The sequence below is a fragment of the Plecotus auritus genome, assembly GCF_963455305.1.
Source record: "Plecotus auritus genome assembly, chromosome: 1".
NCBI lineage: Eukaryota > Metazoa > Chordata > Mammalia > Chiroptera > Vespertilionidae > Plecotus > Plecotus auritus.
Genome location: NC_137770.1, coordinates 104,069,311 through 104,096,264, shown reverse-complemented (window position 1 = coordinate 104,096,264; position 26,954 = coordinate 104,069,311). Strand labels below are relative to the sequence as shown.

General features: G+C 37.6%; 1 protein-coding gene across 12 annotated transcripts in view; it reads right to left on the bottom strand.

Moving 5' to 3' along the window:
• Positions 1-26,954, bottom strand: part of WAC (WW domain containing adaptor with coiled-coil) — an 87,637-nt gene that overhangs the window by 14,527 nt on the left and 46,156 nt on the right. For 7 of the 12 annotated variants that reach the window (XM_080641612.1, XM_080641615.1, XM_080641613.1 and 4 more), the window contains exons 5-10: positions 23,840-23,955; positions 23,140-23,252; positions 18,118-18,426; positions 8,534-8,776; positions 5,048-5,170; positions 3,753-3,901 (exon numbers count right to left, since the gene is read on the bottom strand). In XM_080641612.1, the coding sequence (XP_080497738.1) occupies positions 3,753-3,901; positions 5,048-5,170; positions 8,534-8,776; positions 18,118-18,426; positions 23,140-23,252; positions 23,840-23,955 (1,053 nt within the window). The remainder of the gene's footprint in view (positions 1-3,752; positions 3,902-5,047; positions 5,171-8,533; positions 8,777-18,117; positions 18,427-23,139; positions 23,253-23,839; positions 23,956-26,954) is intronic. The other 5 variants (XM_080641618.1, XM_080641617.1, XM_080641609.1 and 2 more) reach the window with 1 other exon arrangement.

Genomic DNA, 26,954 nt, shown 5'->3' with positions numbered 1-26,954 from the left:
TCAGTTGATGTGGCACCCATTTTCCTTCCTTTAAAATCTTTCCCATTGCTTGTAAACGACCGGAAATTGTTTGCTAAGCAATGTTTAATCTTTCTGCAAGTTGTTTCTGAGTTTGACACGCATCTTCATCCAATAACTTGTAATTGTTTGTCCAACTTTTTCAGTTGACCTGGACATTCTTTGTCTTTCACCTCAAAATCATCACCTTTAAAGTGTTTAAACCAGCATTCACAAGTATCTTGATATGGAGCATGTTCACCATAAGCTTCATGAAGTATACGATAACTTTCAGCAGCAATTTTCTTCAAAATAAAGTAATGAATTAAAACTTCCCACAAATGCTCTTTTTTTGGCACAAAATTTGACATTTTTAAGCGTAAAAATATCTATGATGTTAACACCTTCAGCAAATTTGACATATGAAGTTTTGAAGCTTGCTGTCAATACAACAAAATAGCATACATACCAAATCGCATGTATACCAACATATGTGTAACTTCATCTTTTGAAAAAAAATCTGCATTATTAATCGGTACTTTTGTAGTATACCAGTATAAGAAACGAGTTCTCCTGATTTTGAGCCCAGTTTTCTTTCCAAGACACTATAATACCTCTTATGATATACAGTCATGTGCCTTGCATAACCTTTTGGTCAAGGAAGGTGCATATACTACAGAGGTCCCATAAGATGATAATAATAGATCTGAAAAATTCCTAATGCCTAATGACATCTTAGCCCCTCAGTGACGTCTTGGCCATCTTAACATCATAGCATAACACATTATATAAATATTTACCATTGTGTTAGAACTGCCTATTCAGTACAGTATCATGTTGTACAGGTTTTGTAGCCTAAGAGCTGTAGAGGATCAGAATTTGTCACCTTAAAATATGTCTATCTGGCATGAGGCTTACTTTAAGCTAATTTTAAGAAACAGAAGACATGAGAGAAGCTCTGAAAAGCAAGTAGAAGTTACCCTTTGTAAAAGGCATTTATATCTGCAAGGCTGTCTGCCTCAGTGTACCAAGAAGAGGGGGATGACCATATGCATAGAAATGATTATCAATGCAAAAGAACTTAAATCTGCATAACAACCATATCCTTTTACTGTGCTTTTTCTGGTAACACCCCACAACCCACTCCCCTTACTCCCAACATCTTTTTTTAATCTTCAGCTGAAGATTAAAAGGTATTTAAGGTGGTGGCTTCAGACATTTTGGCAAGTTACTCAGTTTTCCTGAGTCTTTCCCAGGAATACAGGAGGTATACATGTTATTCAACTTTTGTTAGTTTTTCTCTTATTAATCTATTTTCTTATTACAGGACATATCGGTCAAGAAGCCATAAGAGTAGTGAAAAAATATTTGTCCTCCCCTACAGAGCAATAGGCAATACCATAAAGCCTAGGTGTACTTGTAGGCCACACCACCTAGGTTTGTGTAGGTACACTCTCTGATGTTTGCACAACAAAATCACCTTATGACCCATTTCCAAGAACCTATCCCCATTGTTAAGTGGTGCATAAGTGTACTGTTACTTCCACATCAATAAAAATAAATGTTACTATACCATATAAATACAGTTCCTTAAATTTCAACCATGTATGGAGACAAAATACAGATTGGTCTAAAAGAGAATGAGCTATGGCCCATACAAAATTCAACCTGAGTCAGAGATGTTACCCTATAGATAGATCAAGAGGTACATAGTTGCCAGTGAGGATGCATATCCTCTTCATATTCAGATGCTGCTGACAGGGAAAAGAGACAATTTAAATATAAGCCCCAGCTGGTGAGGTTGTGGAGAAAAGGGAACACTAGTTCACTGCTGGTGGGAATGCAGATTGGTGCAGCCAACTATGGAAAACAGTATATTTCCTCAAAAAATGATAAATGGAACTTTTGTTTGACCCAGCGATCCCACTTCTGGAAATATATCTTAAAAACTTCAAAACACCAATCAGAAAGAATATATGCACCCCTATGTTCATAGCAGCATTATTTACAATAGCTAAGATTTGGAAACAGCCCAAGTACCCATTGCTAGATGAATGGAAAAAAAGCTGTGGGACATTTACACTATGGAATACTATGCGGTTATATAAAAGAGGGATCTCTTACCCTTTGGGAAAGCATGGATGGACCTGGAAAATATAATGCTAAGTAAAATAAGCCAAACTGAGAAAGACAAATATCACATGACCTCACTTACTTATGGAATCTAATGAACAAAATGAATTGACCAACAAAATAAGACCCGAAGCAGGAAGGCATGGAACAGACTGACATACCTCAATGTGGGATGGGAGGATGAGAAGAGATAAACCAAAGAATTTATATACTTATATGTATAGCCCGTGAATATGAGCAATAGGGGGGGAGGGGTGGGTAGGGGCTGGGCCGAGGGAGGGAAGGAGGAAAATAGGAGATATCTGTAATGCTATCAACAATAAAAAAATATATTTAAAAATGGAAAGAAAAAAAATAAGCCCCAAATTAAGGCATAAAGTCATATGAAGTCACTTGTGATTAAGTCACAACTTCTAGCAGTTTTTCATTTGGATTTGTTTTTTTAATGATTAGTATTCTCCCAAACAAATCAAGATGACCCTGCTACTTCAGAAGAACTTCTTTTATAAAGAACACTAGAGGCCTACTGCACAGATTCGTGCACTGGTGGGGTCCCTTGGCCTGGCCTGCGGGGATTGGGCCAAAACCGGCTGACACCGCCAGAGGGGTCCCAGACTGCGAGAGGGCGCAGACCAGGCCAAGGGACCCCACCGGTGCATGATCGGGGCTGAGGAGGGACCATGAGAGGGCTCCAGGGCGTGTCCGGCCCATCTCGCCCAGTCCCGATTGGCCGGACCCCAACAGCAAGCTAACCTACCAGTCAGAGCATCTGCCCCCTGGTGGTCAGTGTGCATCATAGTGACTGGTCAAACAGTCGAATACTTAGTATATTAGGCTTTTATATATATGTAGATTTTCATAAGATCTATGAAACACTGAATGTCCACTTATTTTTAAAAACAACTTGAAAAAGTTTTTGAATGTAAAAAACTGATATAAAGATCTGAAATGCTAATTTTGACAATTTGCTGTTTTAGCCATCATTTATTGCACTCTTAAGATATCATCCTGGGATAAGTTTTAAGCATTAAGAAAAGACCTAAAATCTGGCCTACTATCAATTTCAAGCTATGTTTTGATGAACCTTAATGTTTAGGCTTTGCTTACGATGTTATTTGAATAAAGAATTCTTTGGCATAGAATTTTGAACAGCTCGTATTTAACCAAAGGCTTAATTTTCTTATATTTTAATTGAGGCAAATATTCGAATCTCATGATGTAAAAGTTAAATATAATACATACAAAGCTCTTAGCAAAGAAACTGACTCGTGTGGAATAAAAATATGGGGGAAAAGACATAAAAAACGTGTTTTCTCATATCTTTTAGAGTTTGAAAATTCTACAAATATTAAGAGTCAATTATTAGTATACCCTTCTTTATCCTGCTCTCCATGTCACAAATCCCAAAGCCAGTAAAAGAGAAGTATCAGTGCATAAAAGTAGCACAGATGCAATTACCTTCTCCATCCATCAATTAACTGATTCTAACCTGCATCTATTTGTACTTACCTGTCATTCACTCCACTTCATTCTCCCAGTGCTTTTTCTATAATAGATTCTAAAACATTATTAAACTTGCTTTTCCAAGTTTCTTTTCTAAATTTCCCTCAAAGGCGACATACCTTTGGTTGTGATGAAACAGGAGGAGTACTAATCAAAGGTTTGATAGGGACTGTGTTAGTTTGAGGTGTGCTTATTCTTGGAGACACATAGGATCTTGGGGATGATGCATCAGACGTTAAAGACATTGGAGACTGATTAGATGGCTGGGCTGCAAAAGAATGAAACAGTTAAGTTCAAATAAATTAAAAAAAAAACATGTTTGGAGGAGAACTTTGCACCTCTCTACCTGCCCCTCCTACCCCCTCCCTCCCCTTACCCCCGCTCCCCTGCCAGAAAACACTCATCTGAAAAAGTCAGAATGTGAGATACTCACTGGATGCCACATTGACTAAATGAGCAGTTACAGATTAAGCACACACCCAGTGTGGCCCTCTCTTTTTAAGGCTAGAGCAAGAAGGTAAGGCTGGACCTATTCTCATATGTAAGGCATCCTCACCATTCTTATTTCTTATTCTACATTTAGGCTCAGTTTTCCCCTTAGTCTCCTGCCTCACGAGGCTAACTAGACCATTGTAAAAGTCTTTCCACTATTATACTTCAATTTTAGACCAGTTATTCCTGCTCAATTTACTAGCTTTTTGAATAGGGGATGGTGGAGAAGTCAAAGTGACACTTTTATTTCTCTTCCTGTAATTATCTCTTTCCATTAAGAAACTTCATGGAGGCTCTAGCCGGTGTGGCTCAGTGGATAGAGCATCGGCCTGAGGACCGAAAGGCACCGGGTTTGAATCCAGTCTAGGGCACGTACTTCGGTTGCAGGCTTCTTCCTTGTCAGGGGGTGTGGAGGAGGCAACCAATCAATGTGTTTCTCACATTGATATTTCTGTCTTTCCCTTTCTCTTCCACACTCTCTAGAAATACATTGGAAAAACATCCTCAGGTTAAATAAAAAAAAACAAAAAAAAAACTTCATGGGGAAGAAGGATAGCTACTTAAAGGCAGGACTTGAGCATTTCTGTATCCATAGTAGAAACCATCTAACAGGAACCTGAACTAAACTTCAACTCTTAAGATACACTCAACATTTCACAAAAATTGAGGGCATATAATAATTTACTTTCAGCTTTGGAATAAAAATATCTCATCAGCAACCTAAATTCAGCATGAAATATACACTATTTTATAGATTTGATAGCAATTATAAGATGTCAAATCTTGTTTTATCTAAAAGGAAGAGTAAATAAAAACACTACTCTATAATATAGTGATGAAAAAAAATCAAGCATAAAATAAAACCATTATCGTAGCAAATCAGCTCAAAGGCAAAAATGCTAATATTGAAGAATATGAATACCTTGTGTAGAGAGCTGAGCAGCTTGAGAAATCAGAGAAGTTATGTTGAAAGCTGATGGTCCAGCAGTAAGAAACTTATGAATTATAGACTGCAACGATGCTTGTGTCACAGCTGCTGTAAGAACTAAAAACATTGTATCGTAAATTCAAATAAAACAAAAGCAATAGTAACAACTTGAAAATTAAAGAACTAAGAAAAAATTGGAATGTTTCAAATCAGAACTCTCAAAATAAAAGTCTATTACATACTACATAATAAAAGCCTAATATGAAAATTGACTGTCACTCCAACACACAAGATGGGTGCCACCATGTGGTCAAAGATGGCCACCCCCATGTGGACAACACAAGATGGCCACCACAAGATGGCCAGCAGGGGAGGGCAGTTGTGGGTGATCAGGCCAGCAAGGGAGGACAGTTGGGGGCGACCAGGCCTGCAGGGGAGGGCAGTTAGGGGTGACCAGGGTGGCAAGAGAGGGAAGTTAGGGGTGACCGGGCCAGCAGGGGAGGGCAGTTGGGGGCGACCAAGCTGGCAGGGGAGGTCAGTTAGGGGCCGCCAGGGGAGGGCAGTTAGGGGTGATAGGGCCGGCAGGGGAAGGCAGTTGGGGGCAACCAGGCCTGCAAGGGAGGGAAGTTGGGAGGAATCAGGTCTACAGGAAGGGCAGTTGGGCGGGGGGGGGGGGGGGGGGGGGGACCAGGCCTGCAGGGGAGGGCAGTTAGGGGCAACTGGGCCGGAAGGGGAGCAGTTAGGCATTGATTAGGCTGGCAGGGGAGTGGTTAGGGGGTGATCAGGCTGACAGGCAGAAGTGGTTAGGGGCAATCAGGCAGGCAGGCACACGAGCAGTTGGGAACCAGCAGTCCTGGATTGTGAGAGGGATCCCAGATTGGAGAGGGTGCAGGCTGGGCTGAGGGACACCCCACTCCCGTGCACGCATTTCGTGCACCGGGCCTCTAGTAGGAGTAATATAATGGGTCTAGAGATATGAAATAATCTTAGGCAGAAGACAAGAAATGTAATCAGCCTACAATAAAGGAAAAGAGTAGTTTCCTTTATATTAAAAGTCAGATATTCAGTTCAAGAAAATTCTTCTATGACACTTTTTAAAAAACAGTAGAATGAATATTCACTGGAACTTCCTATCACACTACAAAAGTATCCATATATAGATAAAGTATGAGTATGTTACTTAAAATTAACTGGATAAATGTTAACTATTTAATGAGATTGCTTTTTTAGACAAACTTGACCACTAAAACCCTACATCAACCATCTTTTATAAGTGGATATTAAAAAGATGGGCACTTATGTACTAGCTGGTTTGGCTCATTGGATAGAGTGTCGGCCCACAGACTGAATGGTCCTGGGTTCAATTGCAGTCAAGGACATATACCTCGGTTGCAAGCTTGAATCCCAGCCCTGGTCAGGAAGCATGTGGGAGGCAACCAAGCGATGTGTCCCTCTCACATTGATGTTTCTCTCTGTCTCTCCCTCTCCCACTCTCCCTAAAAATCAATGGAAAAATATCCTTCGATGAGGATTTAAAAAAACCCAAAAACACAAAACACCTGGGCACTTAGGAAAGCCACGTTTTCCAAAGTATAAGAGCTTTCATTATTGACATTTTCTAATGCCATCATTTCTTCGAACTATTTAAAAGCCCCACTTTGCCTAGTAAAAATGTCCCCTATCAAACAAGAGAATGGCATGGTTACCTTAGAGAATAAAATGAAAATACAGAAAAGTTGAGGACAATAAGATCATAAGATTAATCAACAACTATCCTGAGATAGCTCCATTCTTAAGATAAAGAAAAGATTTAATTATTTAACATTACTGTTAAATATTTTATGTCAAAATGTACAGAAATATAAAATTCTGCAATGCTCTTAAAGACTTAATGTTTGGATCTGAATTGGTTCACAAATTAAAAGTACATATACTTTTATTCAGACTTCTTTGAGATCACTGTGTAAAAACTTTAGCATACTGAAAAGCAAAGTTGGAATTAACAATGCAATTAACTAGAAAAAAGCATGTTATTCATTACCTCCCTTTAAAAATTTTTTTCAAGTACTGTAATAAGGAATTCTTACCTTTTAAGTAATTAGCATATTAAACATTCCAAGTAATTATTTACCCACTAGAGTCCTGATGCATGAAATTCGTGAACTTGGGGGTAGGAGGGCCTCAGCCCAGCCTGCACCCTCTCACAATCTGGGAGCCTTTGGGGGATGTCCAACTGATGGCTACGCCCACTCCCAGTGGGGAGTGAGCCTAAACCAGCCCATCAGACATCCTTAATGCTGCTGCGGAGGCGGGAGAGGCTCCTGCCACTGCCACTGTGCTCGCCAGCCGTGAGCCCGGCTTTTGGCTGAGTGGCGCTCGCCCTGTGGGAGTGCACTGATCACCAGAAGGGCAGCTCCTGCGTTGAACATCTGCCCCCTGGTGGTCAGTGAGCATCACAGTGACCGGTTGGTCCCCTGTTCTGTCAATTTGCATATTAGCCTTTTATTATATAGATTATTATATATACAGGAGGGTTTTATTTTAATAAACTAAAGAAATCAAGTATCCTATATAATAAAAGCCTAATATTCTAAGTGTCTGGTCGTCTGTTCAACTAATAAAAGCATAATTGCTAATGATATGCTAAGGCTGCTCAATCGCTCGCTATGACATGCACTGACCACCAGGGAGCAGCAGTCAACCGGTAGGTTAGCTTGCTGCTGGGGTCCAGCCGATTGGGACTGAGCGAGACGGGCTAGACATGCCCTGGAGCCCTCCCATAGTCCCTCCTTGGCTGGCCAACCTCCTGTATCCCTCCCTGGCCTGGCCTGTGCCCTCTCCCAATCCGGGACCCCTCAGGAGATGTCGGCAAGCTGGTTTTGGCCCCATCCCGCAGGGTCAGGTCGAGTGACCCACTAGTGCACCAATTTTTGTACTGGGCCTCTAGTTTTAATATAATTTTATCATGTGCTCTTTAGTTTGTTTTTACTTAAAAAATAAAATAAAATTCACCATATACATTAAGAAGAGCCTTTGGGGGATGTCCAACTGATGGCTACGCCCACTCCCAGTGGGGAGCGAGCCTAAACCAGCCCATCAGACATCCTTAATGCTGCTGCAGAGGCAGGAGAGGCTCCTGCCACTGCCACTATGCTCGCCAGCCGTGAGCCCGGCTTTTGGCTGAGTGGCGCTCGCCCTGTGGGAGTGCACTGATCACCAGAAGGGCAGCTCCTGCGTAGTAAGAACAACTTACCTCTAGGAACTACTATGTATATGCTAAGTCTTGAAAAATAACACAGAAAATCCAATTGCTAACTCAATTACAATACCAAAGGCATTAAATTATGGAAGGTAAAAATTCCAAATAACAAAGTGCAAATGTAAATTCAAAATGAAATAAATAATAATGGGAATTTTACTAATGATATAATTTTACACAATGCAAGTGGGTTTTTAAAAATTATTAGCATGAAAATTTACCTTCATTTATTTTGGATATGTCCACATTAGAATTATTAAGTTGCAGTGTAGCTTGCAAAGCAGGAAGCAACTGTCTAAGAAGATTTGGATCCTGAAGTAATGGAGGTATTGGTGATTGTGGAACAGGAGAAACAGGGATTGCTGAAGCAGATGTTGGAGGTGCAGATGTGGGATTCAGTCCAGAAGACGACGTGGAAGGAGTTGTGCAAGAATGTGATACAGATTTGTCTCCTGATGTAGATTCTAAATAAACAGGAGATAATAAGGCTGAAAGAATTACTTAAATAGAGGAAACTGGAACCAATATTGAATAACTTCCATGTGCCAGGCATCCAACCCAAATAATGTCATTTAATCTTTACAAGTTAGCACACAAAAAGGTTCAGTAAACATAATTGACTAGAATAATGAGGTATGCGCATTTTTATGTCCTGGTTTCATTGGTGAAAAAAATTGAAAGATTATATAGCTTGCTTGAAGTCACAAAACCTTGGTAAAGCAATGATTCAACCATATCCATGTCTGATTCTAAAAGTACCACACTGTTTATTAGTAATGCCGTCCCAAACACTTTTGTATATTAACTACACATTCATGGAACCTTCCATTAGGATAAAGGGACAATTCTCTAGGACTTAATGTTATATGTCTGATAAAATAATTAAAGGTGAAAATATCTATGACCAAAATAACAACCTACCTAAATATAACAATGATTTTAATACAAATCAGGACAGGTACTATGGTGAGCAACCCCAGAATAGGCTAAGATTATGATAAAGAACACAACTTGTGGCCTGCCTTGCCAGATATAAAAACTTACATTTAAAACAAAACCAAATTAAGGTTAATTTAAACTTCTGTATGTATATTTAAGTATTTAAAAGTAGTAGAGAAAATATAGGAAGATATATTTGACAAAAGGATGCAGAAATTTACAAAAAGCAAAAACAATTACATAGAAAGTATTAGTAACCAAAATATTTTAAGGAACTACTATAGATAAAAAAGAACAAAAGTACACAATATAAAATCAAACAAAAGACACAAAATGACATTTTACAGCTTTATTAAAAAAACTGCAAAAGATGCTGAACTTCATTGATAATCAGGAAAATGAAAATTAAAAGCAACAGGTTATCCTTTTACGTTCATCAGATTGACAAAAATTTAAAAGCCTGACAAATGTTGGCAAAGAGTAACAGAACACTTCACATTTCTGGTGGAGACTAAACTGAAATAACCACATTGGAAAATAACAATTAGGCATTACCTAGAAAAACTGGAGCTTGTACACACACTTTGTGACCCACCAATCCCGCATAGGTATATACCTTAGTTTAGAAACTATATAAACCAGAGAAACATTCAACAATTTTTAAAATATATATTATTTATTTATTTCAGAGAGGAAGGGAGAGGGAGAGAGAGATAGAAACCTCATTGATGAGAGAGAATCATTGATCAGCTGCATGCCATGGAGCCTGCAACCCAGGCATGTATCCTGATTGTGAATCGAACTGTGACCTCCTGGTTCATAGGTCAACACTCAACCACTGAACCACGCAGGCTGGGCACATTCAACAATTTTTATCACAGTGTTATGTTTGTTTTATTTTATTTTTTAAATAATTTTTATTGATTTCAGAGAGAAAGGGAGAGGAAGAGAGAGATAAAAACATCAATGATGAGAGAGAATCATTGATGGGCTGCCTCCTGCACATCCCCAACTGGGGATCGAGCCCACAACCCATGCATGTGCCCTTGACTGGAATCGAATCTGGCACCCTTCAGTCCGCAGTCCAATGCTCTATCCACTGAGCCAAACCAGCTAGTGCTGTTTGTTTTATTTTAGTACAAAACTAGAAACAAACAAATGTCCACCAACAGGAAAATGAACACAAACTGGTATTTTCATGGAATTTTACTAATACTGTGACTTTCATGGACAAAAAAAGAGCATTAGAAACAGAGACCTTATTATGAGTAACAACATTAAGACTGGACTATTCAAGATGTTCATACATAATCTCTGACAATATTGGTCTAAAGAATGAAAATTTATACTCCTTTTCATTACCATCATTGGTCACACACACTCAGGGAAGGGCCTGTCTCAGTCTGTTCTGCCCTACCACCACAGTGTTCCCACCTGGCTGAAATTAATGTCTGACAACGTGAAGGAGCAGATCTACAAACTGGCCAGAAAGGCCTGACTCCCTCAGAAATCAGTGTGATCCTGAGAAACTCACAAGACATTGCACAAGTACATTTTGTGACAGGCAATAAGATTTTGGAAGTTCTTAAGTCCAAAGGACTTGTTCCTGATCTTCCTGAGGATCTCTACCATTTAATTAAGAAAGCTGTTGCTGTTGGAAAACATCTTGAAAAGAATAGAAAGTATAAGGATGCTAAATTCCATCTGACTCTGACTGAGAGCAGTAGTCACTGTTTGGCTCAATACTGTAAGGCCAAACGAGTCCTCCCCCAATTGGAAATATGAGTCATCTACAACCGCTACTCTGATTGCATAAAATATCTATGTACTCAAGCAACAGAATCACTCTTTTTTAAAAAAATATTTTTTTATTGATTTCAGAGAGGAAGGGAGAAGGATAACAGAAACATCAATGATGAGAGAGAATCATTAACTGGCTGCGTCATGCACACCCCACACTGAGATTGAGCCCGAAACCTAGGCATGTGCCCTGACTGGGGGATCAAACCATGATCTCCTGGTTCATAGGTCGACGATCAGTGAGCCATGCCAGCCAGGCAATAAAATCACTCTTTAATTAGGAAACAGAAATTGCTAAAGCATCTTTAATTTCCCATACATACACATTTCTTGAAAATTTAAGCTAACATGTATATTATATTACTGATTTAAGACTGCTACTATGATATATATGTTTCAGGCACACTGTACTTGAATGTTACACTGCTACCAGTAACTAAATCTTCATTTCAAATTCTAGGAACTAATTTATTTCTCTTCGTAGCTCCAAAAAAAAACAGGGTATTTATTATTAACAAGCTTATTGAAAATGGACTCCTCTACCAGCCTTTTTATGATGCTACTGTAATGGTCAAAAGAACTAGGAGCAATAGCTCTCTAAAATATAAACCTCAGGATGTATTGTTCAGTTATGATCAAGTTAGAAGGTATAAAACATTTTAATTTTTGAAGAGAAACATTTTAAAGGAGGGTGTCTAAGTCTAGCAGACTGCCTATGACATTAAGCTTCACTGTTTTGGATACCAACAGGTAGGCAAAAGTAGGTCTACAGTTGCGAGTACACAAAGAATGTGTATTCTTGTATTATTATTTATTACTAGAGGCTTGGTGCACGGACTTGTGCACATTGAAAGTAAATTAATTAGAAGGTGGATGGAGAGGCGGGACTGGGTGAGTGGACACGCCCTGGAGCCAACCTCCCGCGGTCACTCCCTGGCCGGCCGCACCTGGGGCGGTGCTGGGGCTCGAAGGGCGTCTGTGGAGAGAGTGGAATCCCGCCACAGGTGGGGTCTCTCGGCCTGGCCTGTGGGGATCAGGCCCAAACCGGCAGTCTGACATCCTGAGGGGTTCTGGAGTACAAGAGGGTACCCTGCAAAGTTGCTGTTGCTTGGCAGCTCCTGCATTGAGCGTCTGCCCCCTGGTGGTCAGTGCGCATCATAGCTACCGGCCAGCCGGTCACTTAGGCTCTTATATATAGAATTGTATTATTTTCCACACGAACAATTATAAACCTACTTTTGCCCATGCCTGTAGACAAGCATAAAGAAACTTGATTTGCCAAAACCGGTTTGGCTCAGTGGATAGAGCGTCGGCCTGCGGACTGAAAGGTCCCGGGTTTGATTCCGGTCAAGGGCATGTAACTTGGCTGCGGGCACATCCCCAGTAGGAGGTGTGCAGGAGGCAGCTGATCGATGTTTCTCTCTCATCGATGTTTCTAATTCTCTATCCTTCTCCTTTCCTCTCTGTAAAAAATCAATAAAATATATTAAAAAAAAAAAAAAAAAAGAAACTTGATTTCCTTTTTGAAAACCAGCTGTCAGTTATTACATTTTATGGGGCAATTAGAAACCATAGTAGCTGTTTTCTCCAAATCATCTTGAGGTTCAATTTAGTAAATATACAGCTTAGAGGCATCTTGATTAATGTTTGGAACAAAACAAGCTCTATATTTTAACTTCCTGCATGAACTTCCTTTACTTCCTGCATGAATTAGTAACCACATCCCTCTGAAATGATCCTTATTCTTATTACTAGTGACCCGGTGCACAGAATTTGTTCACATTAAAGGGGATTAATTAGAGGAAGTAATTTAATATTGCTATTTGCCCTTTCTCTATAATAGAAGTGTCAGAGATGAAAGAAAACTAGTAAAATGTATATGAAAACCTTCCTCCTGTCAGAGTCTGGCACTCACCATGGGACCCAGAGTCAAGTCCCCGCCCACCCACCCCCATTGGGCTAGATCCAGACCCGGCCAGTCCCACCCTTGTCAAGCCCTGCCGGGCAGGGGGCGTAGCCTCAGGTCCTCTGTCAAGCCCCACCAGGTGGGGGGCACGGCCTGAGGTCCCCTGTCAAGCCCTGCCAGGCAGGGGGGCGCAGTCTCAGGTCCCCCCATCAAGCCCCGCTAGGTGGGGGTGCAGCCTGAGATCCCCTGTCAAGCCCAGCCAGGCAGGGGGGCACAGCCTCTGGTCCCCTGGCCTGGTGCCGGGGTGGGGGACATGGTCTGAGGTCCCCTGTCAAGGCCCATGGGGGCAGGGGAGGGTGTAGCCTCAGGTCCCTGCTGATTGCTTGTTAAGGCTCCTTAAGGGAACTTGGCCTCAGCTATGGGTGCAGCCGCCTTTGTGACGGAGTGATGGTCAATTAGCATATTCCCTCTTTATTAGATAAGATTTCTATTGTGATTTTCTTTTGCTTTTAGTGACAGGAGTTAGAGAAGGTGTGAGTTGTTTTCAAATTTACTTTGGTGCTGCTAAATCTATCCACAGATTTGAAAAATTAACAAAGGCTTGAAAATTCTTCAGTTGTTCTTTAATCCAAAATAGTAGAAAAATTAATACATATCACACCATACAAAATGAAGTAACAAAAAATAAACATCCTTTATTTCTAATTTTAATATTTATTTACTCTGAGGATAGATACCTTTTACAGTTTTGTGAGAAAAGACTATTGATAAACTAGAGGCCTGATGCACAAATTCGTACAAGAGTAGGCCTTCCTTCCCCTGGCTGCCGGCACCGGCTTCCCTCTGGCACCTGGGACCCGGGTTTTCTCCAGCCACCGACAGGCAACCAGGACCCAGGCTTCCCTCACAGCCCTGGCTTCATCCGGAAGGACGTCCAGTCTAATTAGCATATTATGCTTTTATTATCATAGATAATATGGAAACCAGTTATAGGATCCTTGAGCAAATGACATGTCTAAAGGCAAGAATATATCTATTAAAAAGTTTTAATGAATGAATAATCATCCCTCCCATTAGATGAAAACTATGGAACCAGCAAGTAACTATGTGAATAATAGACAGCATCTTCTAAGAGCCAGCTTGAAGTTACTGCAGAGGTCTGCTTCTGTGGCCACTCCGTTTACCTTTCAAACTTATTTATGCTAATAAATCCTAAGAAACTTGTTAGTGAAGATCATTAAACTCTTCTAACTCTGGCACTTATGTGACCAAAACAAAGAACAAGAACACTTGTTTCCTGCCTATTTTGTCATTTCACAAATCTGGAAGGGAGGGTGGAGTTAAGCCCAGTTTGTAGAATGGACAAGGGGGTGCCAACTGACAAAAATCAGTTTTAGATATTTCAGCACATCAGAGTTTGTTACTTTATTATATGGTTGTCCAATATTAATCTTGCCAATAGATATTCAAATGTTCCCCTAACAGATATAAATCTGAAAGGTGGTATCTGACCTCCGTCTTGTTTCACCCTACCCAACACAAGAATTATTCTCTACAAAATCGTAGTTTCACAGCTTTTTCACACTTGTTCCTTCAAGCAAAGGTAGATTTTGATTTATCTTTTTCTCAAGAGACACACTGGCTTTAAAGGAATCTAAATCTACTGCTGTCTCATTTAATTAGATGCACAACACATATAACACTCTTCCTCCAAATACATTTTTTAAATCATGACCAATGTGCAGGTGTTTCCCCCAAACCTCAACACACTCATTACCATTCTTACAGTTATTTCTCCCTCTACAACAAATATTTACTGCCTACATTTGTCAAGCATTATGGATAGATCGGTGGTTAAGAAAGATCCTTCTCTTGTATTATTTAATACAGCTTAGCTATCCTATTAGCACTTAAGATCAAGAGACCACTTTTATTTGAACCATCAACCTCTTTATATAAACTGTTAAGGAAAATCCAAACAAGGAAATCACTACATTGATAAAGAAGAGTCAACAGGAAGCTTAATTTAAATAACCATGTATCCACTGACGGAAAAAATTTTTCCAAATTAATGGGTGCTTCACAAATTTAGACGGAGTGAAAAGCAATCTAAAAATTCCAATTTCTTATTTAAGGAAACAATATTGTCTTCAGTTCACATGCAAGGAGAAGTACTTGGAAAGACTATACAATTTTCTTTATATAAATAGGCAATTCCAAGGTAATTGAGTTTCTTCCTATAAGTTCAATAAAATTATTAAATTACAGAAGTCTAAGTTAATATATACTTTATGGGTCTTTCATTATGGTTTTATGAAAACATGAATTTTGGAGAAGCTGCCACTAACACCATGTGTTCATACTGTGGCAATATTCAGGCTTTTCATATCTAATAAGAGAAAATATCTTCTCCCTCAAGATGTTGTTTTAAGGAATAAATTAAAATGTATATAAAACACCTAGCACCAAATGTGGTACATTGTTAATTTTTAATTGTTAGGTTTGTCAGAAATGGTGCTTGAAGCATGGATAGATAGAAAGTGAACAAAGTACAAATACAGTAAAACATAACATCTAACCCTAAAAAGGATACAGTCTAATTGAAGGAACTAGAATTATGTGATAAATGCTATAATAAACAAAAGTACAAACTGTTTGCGAAACACAGATTGGGAGAGGTTAACTAATCCTGAGAACCAAAGGACATCAGAGCTAGCTCTTAAACAAAAGGTACTGAGTTCAAGAGAATGGGAATAAAAGAAGTATGTCTTCCTTTTCAGCAAAGGCTCAAAACATGAGAGAATATAACATGCCCTAAGAAATGTACAAATTTGCAACAGATGAAATATAGGAAATGTAAAAGTGGACTGTTGGAGGTCAAGCTAGTAAGACAGACTGCAACCAGATTGTCAAGTACTTGTTTTAACCTTACTATGAAGTATGAACTTTATCCTTTAGATAATGGGAAACTATTAGAAAATTTAAAACAAGATAGTGATACAATCCAAACTAAAAGTGGACAAACTGGGTAAAAGCAAGCAGAGCAGTAATCAGGTTAGTTCAGGAGTTTCAATAATGGCAGTTGCATAAACTATAAGAAGAATATATGCAAATAAGATATAGGAGGAAGAATCCAAGATTTGTTGATGGATGGGTAGGAGGAGCTGGGCTAGAAATGTTGAAGAACAAGGATTAGTTAGGAGAAAGTATTGTCACTTACTGAGAACCTAAGAATAAATTGTGGGAAAAGATAGAAATTTGGGACACACTGTATTCTGAGACGTAACAAATACCAAGTGCTTATAAAAGGAAAGCATTATGTGAGATAAGAATGATTGCCCAGCAAAAGAGAATATGTTGAACACACACACACACACACACACACACACACACACACACACACACACACACACACACACACACACACACACCCCAAGACTGAATGCTACTGTTATTTTAAGAGGCAAGAAGATAACAGAAAAAGGAAATTTAAGAGTAGCAGTATCCCAAAAGACAGGGAAGAAAGGAATTTCAAAAGGAGGTAAAAGCTAAAAAGTATTAAAATGAACAAGAGGTAGCCCTGGCTGGTGTGGCTCAGGTGGTTGGAGCTTCATCCTATGCACTGAAAGGTTGTGGGTTTGATTTCCAGTCAGGGCACATACCCAGGTTGCAGGTTTGATCCCCAGTCAGGGCAGGTCGGAGGCAACAGATCGGTGTGTCTCTTTTACATCAATGTTTCTCTCCCCCTCCCTTCCCCTCTCTCTAAAATCAATAAAAATATGTCCTTGGGTGGGGATTAAAACAAACAAACAAACAAACTGTATGGAAGGTAAAATGAGACAGACTTTTTAAGAACTGAAAAACCAAAACATCCATTAGAAAGTGAATTCAGTTTTCATCTTTCAAGAATTCTCTCTATATATTTAATTCTGCATCAGGGTAAATATTACTTGCACACCTACCCTTGGCCCTCAAGTTGGGCTCTAGAAGGGAAAAAGATTATGCATGGGGTAGGAGTCAGGGAGAGACCAGCTCAGATGTGGCCTAAGGTCCATGTGTGGCTGGACCTCATCTGCTAAACCCACAAGACATTTAAAAGTTCCCTGACATTTATTAATACTAATCAGCTAATTCGCCTCCTAATGGGTCTACCCACAATTAATTATTGCCTTTTCATTTCCTTAGTTTCTTTCTTTTTTTTTTTTTTTAAGTCTCCACCCAAGGTTATTTTTTCCATTGAATTTTAGAGAGAGTGGAAGGGAGAGAGGGACAAAGGAAGGGGGTAAGGGAGGAGTGGAAGAGAGAGAACATCATCAATGTGAAAGAGACCCATCAATTGGTTGCCTGACTCCCACACAACAGGGCCAGGGATAGAACTTGCAACCGAGGTACATGCTCCTGAGTGAATTGAACCAGTGACCCTTCAGTGTGAGGGCCGATGCTCTAACCATTGAGCGACACCAGCCAAGGCCATTTGCTTAAGTTTCTTAAAACTTACTATGGAGCATAAGTTTAGCACTGTGAGTAGCTAGGCAAATACGCCCTGCTTTTGTTTTTGTCACCTCCCACGTAGTTGTCACTTTTTTGAACATGGTATGGCTTCAGCATTAAGTTGGATAAACACAGTTTGGATTGCAAAGTTTAACTTCTTCTCTTCAAACAATAAAATTCCTTATCTTGTGGCCCATGACTCAGTTTTCTAATTCATAAACTGAAATCAATAGCTGATATTGTATAAAAATGGCAAGTTTTAAAACTTGTCTCTATTCATATTTAAATTTTAATTAATAGAAAATTGGGACAATTTATAAACTAACTCTTCAAGACAATTAGCACCAAAAAAATTTACACAAATATGAAGGGACAGTCACTTGGCTTTGATAAGTTATTTAAACCATTACTAAGTATTATAAATTAAGTACTGGACTTTAAAGTGTAAATGGCAAAAAACAGTTATGAGGTTTCATAATTAAAAATTAAAAGAAAAAACTAATATGGCTAACTCTAGACCTATATATCTATGCAGTAACATTCTAAAAGACTTAAAAAAAGAATTTATAATTAAGTCTTATTTAAGCTAATGGAAATAATGTAATATAATCAGAAATTCAGAAACTATATATAGTTCAACGTGCAGCACATCTAGTAATAATGGCATACCTTTTCTTTCTGTTTTCTGTGCAGGGACAGAAGATGTGGGTGTAGGCAGTTTTGATAAAGTAGATGCTCCATTAGCATCAAATGATTTCTTTGGCTGGTGATCAGACTGTAGCATAAATTGACTAGAAGGAACAGTGCTTGGGGTAGCAGTTGGATGAACCACTGGTTTGATGGGGTGCTGTACTGGCGTAGAACTACTGTGAGTCTCTGCTCTTGGCAGTCTGTAGTCTCTGTCATTGTGTCTGCTTGTTTGAGACAAAATATTCTGTGGGAGCAAACTACTGGCATCACTGGAATGCTTGTCTTCCACTTTAGTTCACAGTTCGAAAAAAGAGATGTTGGAATGACGGTGATGGAAGGGGGAAGAAAAAAGATTATGTTAGAATCCTGTCTTGAACATCAGCTAATTTAGCAACATACTTGTACTTTTAATAAAACTGCAAGCCCAGTTAATGTCTGCAGTTTTAGCATATTAAATGTCTAAATGCTGGAAAAATTTTAGCTCAACTATAAATACTAATCTATACTCAAGATTTCAAGTGGGCTACAACTCTTTGGGTATTCTTTAGAACCACAGTTGTTCAAACAAAACATTAAAAATACTATGGTAAAATAATTTAAAAAATTTTAATAATTAAAAAAGTAAATGGTCTAGTCTTTTAAAATATAGACCTTTGGTTCTAATAATTAACTGAATTGTCCACATGATTAAACAAAAAGGCTATTAGCTTTAGTAGCCTGATCTTTCTGAACACTAAAGTAGCTAATTTGTGGGCTCTAAAGTAGTTTGTGGTAGGGCTTAAATGACCTGTTTTGTGATGATCGAATTAACAACAAACATATTTTATTAATGCAAACCAATACCAGAAGTAGTTATAAAATCAAGTTATAGATAATGCTATCGGAAAATAGAAGTCCTACATCCACAGCATAGTAAAAAAACAAACAAAAAAACCCCAAAGAAAACCACTTGCTATTATTAGTTACTTTCAAAACAAATCCTCTTCCAATTTAAAGCCACAAAAATATTTTAAATTCAGAAGTACTTTTGCCTCCACAAAGAGTACAAAAGAAGGAAAAATTCAACAATCATAACAAATTTTGTATGTATCAAAAAACCAACAGTCTCATCAGTAACTAAAGAATTAAAACAGTATGTTTTATTACGTTTCCAAGTAGAGAAACATTTTAAGATTTAAGCCCATTCTATGTAATGATACTATTACCAGAGAATGCCCTCCCTGTTGAATACTGTATTCTTTTTTCCAATTCACAGTTCCTCCAAGTCTAGAGACCAAGACAGCACAAAGAAGGAAGTATGCTGAAACTACAAGTCAGTTTTCAACTCATCAGTGCACAACTCCTACATGTTGAACCATAATAGAAGGTACTGCCAAAAAACTTCAATCTATCAACTTGCATGCACATAAAATTTAAAAAAGTTTTACTCTAGAGTGTCTTCCTGAAAACGACTACTACAATAGAAACTTTTAGGGACAGACGTAACAGAAATAATACCATGCCCAATTCCCACCAATCCTGTCACTTGATTACCTAGAACTTTTATTTCACAGACCAAGAAAAATTCCTTTTAGTTCTATATGATTATAATAGTCAAAAGTAAATACATTCAGTTGGAAATTAAAGATGATATTTTCTTCTAACATTTGTAAGCTTTGAAAAAAAAAATACCCCAGCAGCAGGATTACAGGAACTGAGAAAGATATAGCTGCAACAGTTTTCTATTACAACTCTACAGAAGAGTTAAAGCAGGGACTCTACTTTCACATCCCCCACAACAAAGATATTTAGCAAATGTCGGGAGACATTTTTGGTTGTCACAATTGGGGAGATGAGAGGTGTGCTACTGGCATCAAGTATATAGAGGCCAGGTATGGTGCTCTACATCCTACAACGCACACAGGACAGCATCCCACAACAAAGAATTAGAATTACCTGACTCTAAATATCCTTGGTGTTAACTGTTGAGAAACCTCAAATTAAGGTCCCTCTAACCATCCAGCAAACACTTTATAATGCACACATTAAAGTTGAGAAAAATAATCTAGTAGCAGTAATATCAAATTAAAAATTTTATCCATATGATTTTCAATGCCAAGTTTGGATAACATTATTTGCTACACTGCAAACAAGACAAAACGAAACAAAAAAAACCGCTCTAAAATCTATTTTTCCATGTAACACATACATACACACATACTTCTTTTATTGGCTGTTGGAATTACAGAGCTTTAAGCCTTATCCTACATGAACACTAATGTACTGGTCAAACGTGAAAACTGTCAGCATTTTCTAGATAGAGAAAGTTAAACACTTAAATGTCTTAGTGACTTTATTACTACAACACACCAAGTACAGTTCAGTTGACCAACTGGGGAAAAAAAAAAAGCAACAATATAGCCAAGGCCCTTTCGCAAACATTATTTAAAATTCAAAAAGTATGATACGGACTATATTTCAACACAAACACATACTCACTGAATCATCATTTGCACTTCTAGGAAATTAGCTAAGGAAGTAATCAGATAAGCGAGCAAAGATATTTAGCATTGTTTACAATAATAGGAAGAGGCAAAAACCACCTAAATATCCATATATAAAAGATTATTTATAAATGAGGGCACATCCAAAAATAAGAATACCATGCAGTCTATATACCAAACATAAAATTATAAACTGATAGGGAAACATATCCTTGAAATATTATTGAAAATAAGGATTTTAAAAAGGAACATATAATTCCGTTTTTGGTGGAAAAGATATATGTACTCAATTATATGCAGACAGAAAAAAAGTCTATGTCCCCAAATGTCTCTAGGTCATGGGATTAACACAATAGATTTGATTTTCTTAAAAAATGATTTATTAAAAAGAGGAAAAATGTATTTTCACTTCCACCAATATTTCTATCAGTTCTCAAATTACCCCCTTCACTTACTCAACCCCAGTGGTTCCCAATGTGGGGCACAGGCCCCACAAGGGGGCAACTTAATTTTTAAGGGGGTAATTCGGGAATGAGTTATTAGCAGTGAATTTTTTGCATTTCTTATGGTTCTAGAGGCCTCATATTGTGACATATTTAAGCATTTCGGTTCTCTTATATATTTTGAAGCTTTATTTGCTATTTTTCATATCACTTCATATTATTATTTTCTAACAACTTCTTAGTGATTTCTTCCTCAGTACTTCAACTGTCCTTTTGTTCTTTTATTTTTCTCTTTCATGGATGCCATGTTCTTTGGAATCTTGTTTATTAGACCAAGTTAATGGCCTTTTATGCTTCCTCCATGTGAATAGGAGTTCACTTTTTGAATAATAAGAATTATATGTTAAGGGGAGGCATTAGAATTTTAGAGATGCTTAGGTAGGGAATGGCCAAAAAAAAAAGGTTGGGAACCACTGCTCTATCCTAATGGAGGAGGAATGACTTAAATGACAGGTTATTTTGGAAAGACTAAAGTAGACATACTAGGCTCTGATCCTTTTTCCTCTCTGGAGAAGCCTAGCGCAATAATTAAAAAAAAAAAAGTTATTCTTTTTTATACCCATTTGCCACTCTTCCTCAAAGCCCACCTACACGCTGCCCTCTCAACACAATTTGTTCAAGAGGCCCACAAGTTCGATGCTATTGTAGTATTTTTTTTTTAAAAACCTGGAGAGGAAAGCCTTTATCTCACTTCTAATTGTTTGCCAAACGACACAGTCATTTAAGATATTAAGTTTAATGGGACCAAGTCTTCCATCTCAAAATACCATTCTTAATTTCCTAACTTTAGTACTTTACTTATTTTTAAAAGACATTTTTTTTAAAAGACACAATTTGTATTGATTTTACAGAGGGAGGGAGAGGGAGAGAGATAGAAACATCATGATGAGAGAGAATCATTGATTGGCTCTCTCCTGCACGCCCCCTACTGGGATCGAGCCCGCAACCCAGGCATGTGCCCTTGACCAGAATCGAACCCAGGCCCTTTCAATCTACACACTGGCGCTCTAACCACTGAACAAAATCGGCTAGGGCTAGCTTTAGTACTTTAAATCATTGTTTTCTAAGAATCAAGTACAATTTCACTATATAAAAAATTAAATGTTCCAAGAAATATATCTTAAACATTCAGTCCCACAGAACTATGCTGTTTCATCTTAAATAATTATTCCCATCAAAATATTAATATCCTCTGCTGAGACTAAATAGATCCCCTACTTTTTTGTTTTGAATTATAGGAGGAAAATTCATATGCTTAAGTCTAAGAATTCCTAGAACACACCTGAAAATTCTTCTCAAAATTTCAAAATTTAATAAAAGACCCAAAAATTCTCTGGCATTTCAATTTTATTCTTTAGAAGAGAAGCCACTGGGAACATGATATGTCTAGTAAAAGCTTCAAACGCAAATTCAAATTTGAGTTAAAAACAAATGTATGCTACTTATATTGTCCCACTTAGACAAAATCTGACCTCCAAAGAACATTAGGTTATGCATGGAAATGTTATGCATTTTATGGTCATGTTGAAACCAATTCCAAAACAAGTTTTTCATTGACAAAACAATAGGTACTTTGATGTCACTATCTGTGTGGGGTGCTGATTTGACTATTGAATTGAAGCCCAGGGAGTTCTGGAAGGGATTTCAGTGCCCAGTTTCATAGTATACAATTTGACGTGGGGGGTGGGAGTAGATGGGCAAGGGAAAGCTCCTGTTTTAAAAAGAAGTCAATCTACAAAATAAAATTTTATTTTATTTTATTTTACCAACTTAACTGCATTACAGCCATTAAGGATATTAATGAATACATGTGTGTATTATTCCACTGTGCATACTTTCCCTTTTCAGGAAACAAAATGGTGATTAGGAAAACAGATCCAACATAAAGGAAACCCTATATATTCCTATTTATTTTAGTTTACATATGTAAATGTTTATGCATTTAGATATGTAGCATAAATGAACCACAGGAATGAAGTAAACATCATTACTATTTCAAAGAAAAAAATACTTACTTCCACTGGCAAACGCATTAGTGGCTGTTGCTTGCATCACCTCTCTTCTGTAATCCCTATCTTTTGGGAAGCTATTAACTGCCATCTTGTTTGCTTCTTTCTGTCTCTGTTCTCTAAAAATAAAAAATAAACCCATAATAATTAAATCATGTACAATGAGTCTACATATAACACTTCTGGCCAAATGTTCAACAAAATTATATATGCAAAATAAAATAACTGAATATAGCTTTATTATTATGTTACTGATGTGGCACATGGGATGCAGTAAACAAAACATTAACGTTTCCACTAGTGGCAATATTATACCAATTATTTATATGACATTAACCCTACAACCAAAACTCTGTAATATTAATTCTACATATATGAAGGAACATACTGTCCCACAAGAATTATAAAGATTTCTATTACAATTATATAAAGATGAATAAATGTGAACTAATATAAAAATTTTAAATTAAGTGCACCAAATGTTCACAAGACCCTGGTGGACAGTTGCTTAATCTGTCCTAGTTTTTTTAAGGAAATTATGCCATACACAGATGATGGGCCAATCACTGCAATTAAATAGGAGAGTAAATATCACTATAAGAAACCTAAACTTATAATGTTTAATGTTCTAAGATGTTAACCAATAGAATCAAGAATGAGAATCAAGAATGAGAAATACTGTTCAATTAGATTAAGAGCTAAATACCTTTCAAGCCACTCTTTTGGTTTTTCCCATTGTGAAACTTCTGTTCGACAATTGTAGTAGTATTTTTTCCCAGAAGAGCTAATGTGCTCAGACCAGTCATCTGCAGAATCATAAGACTTAAAAATATTTTTTAAAATTAGAAAATGTTAATACTGTTTAATAACTTGATATGAAATATCAAGAATGCCAATGGTTTTCAAAGTATATATATGGAAAAGACTAATAAGATAAAGGTACCCTGATCTAGGATGTAAAAAAAAAATTACACACACACACACACATCTTAGGAGACCCTAGCCTATAAAAACCTTCAAAGATAACAATGGAAAACTCTATGAAATATGTTAAGCAAATTAATAAATGTAAGATTAAATAGATTAATAAATACTAATTTATTAGGTGCAGGAAGAAAAATGTTAACTTTACAACATCATGACTTTTGAAAAGCATTACGAAAGTTCCCCATTATTATAATTTTAATTGCTGAAATCCAGTCACATTGGTGGTGGGGGGAAGGGGTTCGAGAACTCTCGAAACTAACTGATCTGATGGCATGAGAGCACATCAGCTCTAAACTCAAAAGGCACAATAGTTACCATATACAGTGTAATAGAGAACAACCTGTTTATGTTTACTGTTATTTAGTGGGGGAAAAAAGCACAAGATTTAAAAATGTAAACACTAAGCTAATTAAAGGCTATGAATTTGTTTCATCTTCAAAACAAATGAGATGGGTCAAGTATTTATTAAACCTTGTCTCACATAATGTAATCAATCAGCAGCATCACACATTTTTCCAACTAAAACTGGTCTGTCTTTTGAACATTCTCAGTCTCTTGCAGTTATTTTAAAGGCACTATAAAATTAGAATGAAACTAGAAAAAACTGAAAGGCCCAGTTTTTATGAAACTGATCTCAGAAAGTGAAAGTTTAAGTGCCTGAAGCACTGGCCACAGGAAATCTGGTAGAATTCCAAGTATATTTCAGATGAATTTTTTAACTATTTTTTTTAAAAGCTTTTAAGTTTAAAATGAAATAATATTACACTTTGATAGCCTATCCTTGTTCTGGGCTCACCATAGCGTAGGGTGACAAAATTTTAAAGCTTCAAGAGAGGAACTTTTATGCCTTGCCAACTCAAGCTTTAATTTTACCAAGGAGGAAACAAGTGGAGATGACTTATAAGTTGTTCAAAGGTGCTAAAACAATTAGTGGTAGAAAAAGGGTCAAAATTCAGGTTTGCAGATTCCATTATTTCCACTGAATCAACACTAATTCTGGAAATGCCATAATAATTTTTAGGGTTGAATAAATACTGCAGATCCTGTTATTTGTTTATAATCTCAAGTTTATGTCTCTAAATAACGAAGCTATTTGGAAATCAGCCCCGTGCCTCCACACCTCTAAAATCAGTGGAAAGTTAATGCTCAATCCCCCTACTTTGCAGAATCAGGTTACACCAAGCTGCAAGAATCACAGAAGGCAAAATTCAGTTCTTCTACATCACCTACTACCCCCTATAGCTAAATTATTAAGCATACTGAGCCCTTCTATGGATATAGCTGGAAATTTTTTATTTGGTTTGCTTGGCAAGTGGTTATATGGGATTGCTGATTTGGTCTGAAGAAGTAGAATGAGATCTGAGGCAGGTGAACCAGAGTAGATGAGAGAGTGGTTTAGACCAGTGTTCTTCACAGTGATGGTTTGAAAACTGTTTCCTGTCCTGGGATAAGGAGTTTGCATCAGAATGTTTCCCTGGCCCAAAGTCTTGCTTTAAGGAAAAAAAATAAACTAAAGTTTATTTAATGATAGTTAATTTACATTCTGGCACAACTGCAGAACAGTTAAAAGTTCAAAGACCAGAACCTTGAAGAGCATGGGTCTTCGACACTGCATTGATTTTGCCTATCAAATCTTAGGTTAGTACAAGTATGTGTTTCAGGGTACAGCATTATCATCACATACCAGCAACTTTAGCTTTCACCACCCCTCTTCCACCCTCAAAAAAGATTAAAGTGGGGGGAGGAAAATTAATAGAGTTATTTTTTAAATGCTAATGTGCAACAAACAGCAGGTGTTCAACTTCGTTTTATTCCACTTTATTACTTTTCAGTTTTATTGAGGTATAACAAATAAAATTGTAATTTATTTAAAGTGTACATAGGGATGATTTGATATACATATACACTGTGAAAGGGTTTTTCTGCCCCCCATCTACTTAACACAATACTCATCTTTTTACATGAAAACGTTTAAGTTCTCTTAGCAATTTCAATTATACAATGAATTGTTATTAATACTGTCACCATGTTATACATTAGATACACATGTATTGAATTTATCATTAAAAATATCTAAAATTAAGAACTAAGCAAACAAAAGGCCTGAAAACATACAAGTTTTCTAAATTAAGCTTGATGTAGTTGCCAACATATGCCCTAAAGCAGCAGTTCTGCAAGTGTTGTCCACGAACTGTTGAGGGACTCCCAGATCATTTCACAAGATCAAAACTATTTTCATAATAAAACTAAGATGACTGCTTTTCTCCTCATTCTACCATAAGAACACTGTTTTCTCAGACTGCACAGATTTTTGTTCACAAAAGACTAAATCCAGATAGGAAATTCTAGGTGGATTCTATTAAGTCAGGCATTCAAAAGATGTTCAATTTTTTGTTTTAGACATTATCTTTCATAAAATATATTATAAGCCACCCTGACCGGTGTTGCTCAGTTGGTTGGGCATCATCCGTGCATCGAAAGGTTGCTGGTTTGATTTTCAGTCTCGGCACATGCCCAGGATTGTGGGCTCAGTTCCCAGTAGGGGACATCCAGGAGGTAGCTGACCAATGATTCTCTCTCATCACTGATGTTTCTCTCTCTCTCTCTCCCCCTGCCTCTCCCTCCCTCTCTCTCTCAAAATCAATAAAAGGCCCTGGCCAGTGTGGCTAACTGGTTAGAAAATCAGCCACACACTGAAGGGTTGCAGGTTCGATCCTTGCCTGTGGTCAAGGCAACCAATCAATCTCTCTCTCTCTCTCTTCTGCCCTTCTACTCTCTAAAATCAGTGGAAAGAAAATACCCTGAGGTGAGGATTAACAAACATAAAAATGTTT